Source organism: Magnolia sinica, chromosome 13 (genome assembly GCF_029962835.1).
Source record: "Magnolia sinica isolate HGM2019 chromosome 13, MsV1, whole genome shotgun sequence".
NCBI lineage: Eukaryota > Viridiplantae > Streptophyta > Magnoliopsida > Magnoliales > Magnoliaceae > Magnolia > Magnolia sinica.
Window position 1 is genome coordinate 5,839,498 of NC_080585.1, and position 8,645 is coordinate 5,848,142.

The window sequence follows — 8,645 nt, forward strand, 5'->3', positions numbered from 1 at the left end:
ACATGAAGCCCATTTAGGCCAAAGTAAATCGTCATTTTTATAGCCTCATATATAAGTTAACATGTCCAAGTGGTGGTTCAAACATAACTCGTACATGGGGTCCACCATGGATACTCAAAGTTGGTCAAAAATAAGAAAAATCAAACATTACAAATTTCAAATTGCAGTCTATTCCAATCCGGGGGCCATTTCCATTAAGATGGTGGGACAAGGCAAAAAAGTTGAATACCTCCATTTTTGACTGAGGCAAAATCGTAAACTTTTAGCTTTAGTTCTATGCAACTGAAGCTAAAAAGTTGACTTATAGCTTCAACCAGACTAAAAAAGTAGACTTTTAGCCTTGGTTCTCATGTAACTGAGGCAAAAAGGTAGACTTTTAGCCTTGGTTTCTATGCAACGGAGGTTAAAAGCTTAACTTATAGCTTCACTTTCCTAACAACTGAAGCTAAAAAATAAACTTTTAACCTTCATTTCTACTTAGTTGAGGCAAAATAATAAACTTTTAGTCTCGGTTCCTATGCAATTGAGGCTAAAAAGTAGACTTTTAGCTTCGGTTCCTATGCAACAGATGCTAAAAAGTTGACTTATAGCTTCACTTTCTTGGCAACTGAGGCTAAAAAGTAAACTTTAAACCCTATTTCTGACTAATTGAGGCAAAATTATGAGCTTTTAATCTCAGTTTTTTTCCAACTAAGGCAAAATAAAAGACTTCTTGAAAAGGAAAACTTAAGCAGTTTTAGAGTGGGAGTGAATAGGACTATGCTAAATAATCGAATAAAGTGTTGAAATAGTAAATAAATTAGAAGCCTCAATTACACCAGTATTGAAACGTTGATTCAAACTGATTCGTAAGATAACCTTCACCTAAACAAGTTTAGGTAGGACAACCTTATTTCATGAAAGTTGTAAGAATCAAAATTCCAAACCAAACAAGAGTAAATAAAAATTAACTATTACAAGCTGATTCAAACTGATTGAAACGTTGATTCAAACTGATTCGTAAGACAACCTTCACCCAAACAAGTTTAGGTAGGACAATCTTATTTCACGAAAGTTGTAAAAATCAAAATTTCAAACCAAATAAGAGTAAATAAAAATTAACTATTACAAGCATTCACTACTTTAACATAAAGAGATTACAACTATTCACAATATAAATAATAAAAACATTCACCATAATACTAAGAATTATAGTGTTTCGGTGTGTCAACAACTGTTCTAAAAAAGCCACACCTATTCAACTCCCAAAATCACTTAGCACATGATATTGACTTTCACTATGAATAAAGTTTTCATAGGGTCACCTTAAAACCTGATAGAGTTGTGATTTTATCGACTTATCACAAAAAAAAAAAAATACCCCTCATTGAGATTTTTTGGCTATCTAAGAAAAATCAACATTGAGATTTTTTGACTATCTCAATAAAACCAAAATACAAAAGAAATATATACTTATCTTCACCTTTGAAGACATATCAATCGTTATAGCCGTAGAACTACTTCTTAATGGTTTATTTATTTATTTATAACCAAATCCACCTGCAAACAAGAAACAGTGGAAAACTTCTTTAACTGCAGAATCAGACCGCTGTATCCTACTCTCAGGAAAAATGGCATCACATGCTGACCTTAAGAGCTATGCACTTTACAGTTTGTGGCAGCAACATTTCCTAAATTGACTGGAATTGCAACGAATCATATGAGCCAACATCTAAATACCATTCTGCACAAACATACCATAAAAACAGAGAGCGGCAATGAAGAGATCGATAATATGGAGTATTGGCAGCAACAGTGACGATTACTGCCCCCGGACATTGCCATATCAAGATAATTCCAGCCAACATATCAGAGTAGGCTTCCCCATACTATATGATGGATGTCTACACAGGCTTACGAAATGTACTTTGCTATTTTTTTTGGGTTAGCTTGTTAGTACACACACATGTAAGTACACACAGTCCATGTTAGCCACCCCTGCTAGGGATCGATACCAAGACCTCAAGTGTTGAAACGAGGTATCTCCACTCAGTCTGCCAGGATGTACTTTGCTATTTACATATACATATATTACATATGTTTGTAAGTATATGCAAACACACACATACACACATACACACATTACACACACAGTGTGTGTTTGTGAGTTAACGCGTGCTCGTGTGTGTATACGTGTATGTTTGTGTACACAGACACGAACATCTATTTGGGCGGGCACAACATAAAGAATAGTGCCCCGTCTATCATAAACATCAAACGTAACCAGATGGATATCTAGTTGCTTTGAACCCAACACAAACATCACCAACTCCAGCAAAAACTCAAGCCAAATACAGTCCCCCACCATGCTTGAAGTATGAAGAGCAGCAGCATCCTCCTGCCCATTAGCCCCAGGATAGGAGAGAGATCAACAAAGCTCTGACCAGACCTTTTGATAGGCTATCCATATCTACTACTTGCCTTCCACTTTACAAATTGCCCTTAGTACATGGTCAAAATGAGATAGAAGCTTACTAGACATCCAGCCAACGCTCTTCAAGAAATGTAGAGTCATGTTATCTCCTTCTAACGATACCTAAGCCCGCCTTACCCACAACCAACTTTCCCCTCACCTCCTTAGGTAGTGAGACCTGTAAACTGAGAAACCGTGGGTGCTGCTGCTCATATGAGTTAAGCTGTCATCTACAACCTGAAAACATAGATGATCTCGAAGTTTATAGAAGCCAGTCCCCCTTTGATGTCCTCTATAATGTATTATAACTTTCAAGGTGCACTGCAGTGGAGTCAGTCAGGCAATCGACCACCATTTTTTGAGTCTTAGTCTATAACGAATCACTGCATTTAAGTAGTGATTGTAGACTTTTGGGTAGTAATTGTAGATTTTATTGTTATTTTTTAGTATTCATCGTAAATTTTATTGTTAGATGTATGCATTACTTTGAGGGTGTTATTTGATGGTTAGATGTTTAATTTTTATTAGTAATTTACTAGTTGCTGGTGTTAACTTCATCCAACCTAAGTCGTAGTAAGGTTGAATATTTAATACCTTGGGTTGGGCATTGTTCCTACTCTTCTTGATGGTGGGTGGGCTTGGGTCGACCCTCAACCTGGTACCCAATGCAATTCCATCTAATCTAATTCCAAGCTTTTCCATTCTTCCCAAACATGGAGTGGAATTGGCACAGGACCGGATGAATCCCATCCCACCTAATCCCTTCTAATCCCACTGCCCAAACACGCCCTTACAGCTCACCTCATGGTCTAAATCATGGATCCATTATGGATGGATAATAGCTGCAAAAACACATTGAGATGATGATCTTAGCACTCTCCATATGTAGAATTTGGACAGCTGACCATTTTCTTTTTGATGCCCACTAATTAGCTAGTTAGGATAATTAAGAAAGATCAGTCCGAGTTACATCCACTCTCCATCCACATTTTTGGCCAATGATTTGGACGCTCGGTCCAGTTTGGAATCCTACCAAGGTGCATCATGTCCAATTTCAACCTTTGCTATCATTTTAAACCTACCTTTAGACCTAAGTCTAAATCATGTTGGGCCTAGAATTCTAATAATCAACGGGAACCTTTTCTTCCCTACCAAAACCATTAAACATCACCTAAGTTCAACTTCACAGCCCTCCAAAATCCATCTTAAACAACAACATCAACAGATCGAAGCAGCAACATTAACAGCCACAATAACAACAAATAAGACCCTTTATTTGAATAAAAGAATAGTACACAGAACAAGTTTATTTCAAATCCATGAACAATAAAATAAAGAATAATTTTCCATCACTTTCTACAAAGAATAATGAGAAACCATCTTCCATCATTTGTTTTTACACATTTCTATCATCTTCCAAAATAAAATAAAATAAACAAAATCACACCACCCCATAACCAATGTGCACACAAGGACCCTACGTGTGCAATGGGGAAGCTAGCATGCGCACGTCCCCGCCATCCAAAGATGGTTAGCAGGAATCCCTAAATGCATTTCAGAATGGGAGTTTCAAGTTTCCATTTTTAAATGCCAGTTCAGATCCATGGCTATCTTTGGAAGGTTGGAGATATGTGTGCAAACAGTTCATTTCCCACATAACAAATGTATTCTTATCTCTTCTAGAAGCAAGAAGGTGGGACAACCTTCCCAATGGTGGACCCCCTAACATTCTTGCATGATCTGCTTGTTATTTTCCCCGCATCTCCTACAAGATTAATGCCTTGTAACACTATTCCATTGCATGGAGAGCTCTGGCTACAATCAAATGTCATGGCCTCATTTGAGGCACTTGTTCCTGTGATATTCTTGTAGACCACATCACTCACTTGCACAGCCGATCCCTGCAAAAAGATCAGCTTATTTTCGTTAAAAGATCACCAAGTGGGCGCCACAAGATTGCAACTCTAGTCAACTGTAATCGAGGGTGGTTACCTTTTCTGGGCAAGTGTACTTGGAGTCACAGTAGTTTTGGTCTATGATGATGGGGCTTCTGACATTGTGCATTGCAATGTTTTGGAATGTGATGTTGGTTGCACTTCCAGATCCTCCCTGCGTACATGTTCAAGAATTTCATGCATTAGTGCAATGTTTGCCCACACAAATGCAGGCTTAAGTGAGGGCCCATTGAAATTATTTTAATGGCATAGCCTTTCCATCACGGAACCCATCAGATCAGTTGTCCGGATTACTAATCCATGGGTCCTCTTATAGAGATTCAAAGCTTGAGAATACTATCAATACCTTCAGCTGAGGATCACGTAATTCCTCTGTACATAGCGATCGCTGACAGGCCAAGTACAATAACTTTGAATTTATTTTATTTTATTTTTTTATTATTATTTTTTTGAACTTGCGGTACCATAACATCCCTATTGCAACTGTGCAAGACATCGATTCCATGAAAACAGTTGGCCTATTAATGGTGGGACCTATTGTTTTCGTGGTACTGCTTTCCTATGAGTTGCTAGCGGAAAAAATGGGACTTGGATTCGGTAGCCTAGAACACAACGTTGTTAAAGTGTATATGTGGAAAAGCTCCGTGGGGCCCACCATGATTTATGCATTTTATCCGCACTTCATTCATTTTTTCAATTCATTTTAAGACATGAGCACAAAAATGAGGTAGATCCAAAGATCAAGTGTACCACACTACAGGAGGTAGTGGGATAATGACACCCACCGTTGAAATCTTCCTAGGGCCACAATGATTTTTATTTTCCATCCAACCTATACATAAGGCCACACAGATATGGATGAAGGGAAAACATAAATATCAGCTTGATCCAAAACTTTTTCCCTAGGATGTTTTCAATGGTAGAGATTCAATCCCCAATGTTTTCTCTAGTGTGGTCCATTTGAGCTTTTAATCTGGCTTATTTTTGGGTTCATACCCGAAAATGATCTGGAAAAATGGATGGACAGTGTGGATAGCACAAATATATATCATTGTCGTGCCAGAGAGCTTTTCCACGTATACAGAGTAGGACCTCGGTGGTGTGTTAAACAATCCAAGTCAGGAAAGTTGGTACGGTACCCGAAGCTGTGGTACAGTTCCCTATTTGTGATCAGTTCTCATGTATAAATACTCGCATGCATGCCCCCACTTAACTCATACATAAATAATGAAAAACATATGCACACCCAGATATATGCGCAGGCTGCATACATACCTAAAGAAATAAGTATTAATGCATGTATGCCTCTGTGTACATAATCATCCATGTGAAAGAACCAACTCATACCTGCCAGGTTTTGATCCTGACTCCATTGGTTGTTCCGAACAAGGTGGCTCCATCCACTATCACTTGTGATACGTGGGCTTCTGACTTTTTATCTCCTAAACTGCCGATACTGGCCCCACAAAGGATAGATTTATGAGAGAGAAAAGCCGTTAAAATCTTGAAGTTATAAAAATTCAAATGAATTTGCATGATATTTCAAGAAGGTTTGGATTTGAGACCTGATCCCATGGCCTGGCCCACAGGTTATATTCATAACTTTGACAACGTGAGACTCACTTTCAATTGAGATGCAATCATCACCTTCAAACATCACGGAGACATTAGACATTATAATCGATACGTGATATTTCGGGTCTAGGGTTTAGATTATTTGAGTCTGTAATTTATATTTCCCATATTTTGTACGTTTATGTTGAGAATTCAAGCATATATAGTATAGTTAGGTGGTCCGCAGGATCACTCAAAATTGCTGTCCACAGGTCCCACCATTCACGATAAAAAACTGTTCATTTGGTTGGACCATTTTTGGTTGTCCATGATGCATAAGCTGTATCTTTTGGATGACCTTGTCCTTCCATGATGTGAAACTTGCATTGAATTAGGTAATTGTGGGACCCACAATAGTTTCCATTGGAGGTCATGACAAGAGGGTGGGGCGCCTCATGTATGGTGGAGATCTTGTAGGCGACAATTTCTTATGGTCCCACTGACTCATTATCCTTTTCTCTTACACTATAAACCCAGTTGCACTATAGGAAGTGAAAAGAATAGGTTATTTTTTATATATCATTGTTCTCTTACCAGTTCTGATGACAGAATTCATGATCTGAATATTTTGGGTCTTTGTGATGTGAATGCCGTCGGTGTTAGGGCTTGTCTCTGGTGCAGTTATCATGAGATTGAAAGCAAGTACATTGACACATCTCTCAAAAGAAACTTGTATTTGTTGGCTGTCTTTGATCTTCAGGTCATTCACTATCAAGTTGTTGCATGAATAAAAGGTTAAGGCCTGTTGAAGCAACAGAAAACATGTAAGAGACTCACTTTCTGTCTCTCCTCTCATATCCCACTCTCTTTTCTCTCTCATGGAAAGAAAATTAAATATATTGATACAAAGATATCTATGTTTCCGTGTGCATCCATGCAAAGGGACCTTGAAACATACCGTTGGCGCGTCTTTGCAAGGCTGGGAAAATTCACAGACAGATTTAAGTATGAGTTAGTCATTGTTGGAAGAAGATTCAGCTGGTTTGAATTAATTCAGGAGATTGTCTATTCAAACTACTTACAAGAGCTTTGTTGATTTTACAAGAGTTCTTCCACCACACCTCTCCATTTCCATTAATGGTCCCACCACCTTGAACTTTAAGATTTTGAACATTCTGAAAACTAAGCCAATGCTTTTGGTCTAATCCGTCCCAAGCCGATGGATGGGAAGGAGCTTCAATGGTTCCAAGGATCTGATACATACGAAGAAAAAAAGAAAAAGAAAAACAAAGCATTAGTCACATGAAAAGTACAATGAAGACGTTCTGTGAACCCATCTTCAATTTTGAAGAAGATATGGTGGATATTTTCATGTTTAGATTAATCTCACCAGCACTGTAATGGAAGATCTGCAAGGGCCTGAAAAGGTGATTGGTTTGAGAAGGTAGTTCTTGTTTGCGGGCACCACAAGAACAGAAGGAGCTGATGAGCAAGCCTTGGTCCAGGCCTTCTCAAATGCCTGTCCACATTGCACCGAAGAAATATAAGACTTTTCCAAGACCACACACACAAAAAACCCTAGAACATCAGCTATGAGACTTCAATAGCAAAGAAACTACAACCGTATGATCTTTTTTTTTTTTTTTTTCCCTCCATATTTACATTGGAGTACCTTTGTGTCATCTGTTCCATCAGCCTTGGCTCCAAAATCATTCACATTTACTACGGTGGCTGAAGATTTAGGACTAGCCATGTGATCAAACTTCAAGGAACTCAAGATCGACCGTCCGAAACGGATGGTAGTTGACATTTGGCCCAATTTGTTGATTTTGTCGAAATAGTCATAGGGCCCCTCCCCGTGATTGAAAGCTGAGAGTGGGTCCTCTAGCAAGTTGCAATAACAGGAAGAATAACAAAACCATAGCATGATGATTGGAACTAACTGTCTTTGGAAACCCATGCCTCTCTCTCTCTCTCTCTCTCTCTCTCTCTCTCTCTCTCTCACGCAGCCAACGTGATTTTTTTTTTTTTCTTTTTCTGATCTTGTAACAAACAGAATGTGGGATATGTGATGGGTGCTTGATGATTTTAGAGATATGGTGGTGTTCCCATTTCATGATGAGTTCGCTTGTATATATAGAAGAGGAGGTGGCTTATTAAGCTATATTTGTTGAGAAAGAGAGAGTGAGAGAGAGAGAGAGAGAGAGTCGTTTCTACTCAATCCATGAATCCATGGCGGCTTGGTGTTGTTTCTCCGGTCGACGCAAGAAAATGAGACGGAAGGATCTCTTCAGAAGTCGCCGAGCTCTTTCCCTCCACCGTTGCATGAAACCTTCCAGGTGTTTTTTCCCTCCTTATCTTGTTTTAAATGCATAAATATGTAAGCATCATGCACAGGGTACATGAATTGTAGTCAAGATAGGTGAATGGACATGAATCATGTAAAACTTCTATTAGGTAGGCCCCATGTGATCAATAACTTGGATAATTTGACCATTATCTATTTGGACTGGGTGTACCGATGGGCGCAGTGTACATCATATAGACATTTATTTATTTTATATGAACAGCCCAACAATTCTTTATTCATGTTAGTTTTAAATTGAATCCTCTTCCTAATGAGTATTTCAGTGAAACATAGACTCCTGTATAGCATGAACTATTATTATGTGGAGACTCTAGGA

The 8,645-nt window shown here is 38.5% G+C and overlaps 1 protein-coding gene across 1 annotated transcript; it reads right to left on the reverse strand.

The window, feature by feature from the left end:
• Positions 1-3,705: 3,705 nt before the first annotated feature.
• LOC131224023 (polygalacturonase-like) lies at positions 3,706-8,303 on the reverse strand. The gene is made up of 9 exons (XM_058219606.1): positions 7,634-8,303; positions 7,352-7,480; positions 7,044-7,214; positions 6,920-6,940; positions 6,556-6,763; positions 5,973-6,054; positions 5,755-5,863; positions 4,445-4,561; positions 3,706-4,353 (listed from the first exon to the last, which is right to left on the reverse strand). Exons 1-9 carry the CDS (start codon positions 7,919-7,921, stop codon positions 4,132-4,134), a joined length of 1,347 nt encoding a protein of 448 aa, XP_058075589.1. The 5' UTR covers positions 7,922-8,303; the 3' UTR covers positions 3,706-4,131.
• Positions 8,304-8,645: the final 342 nt, after the last annotated feature.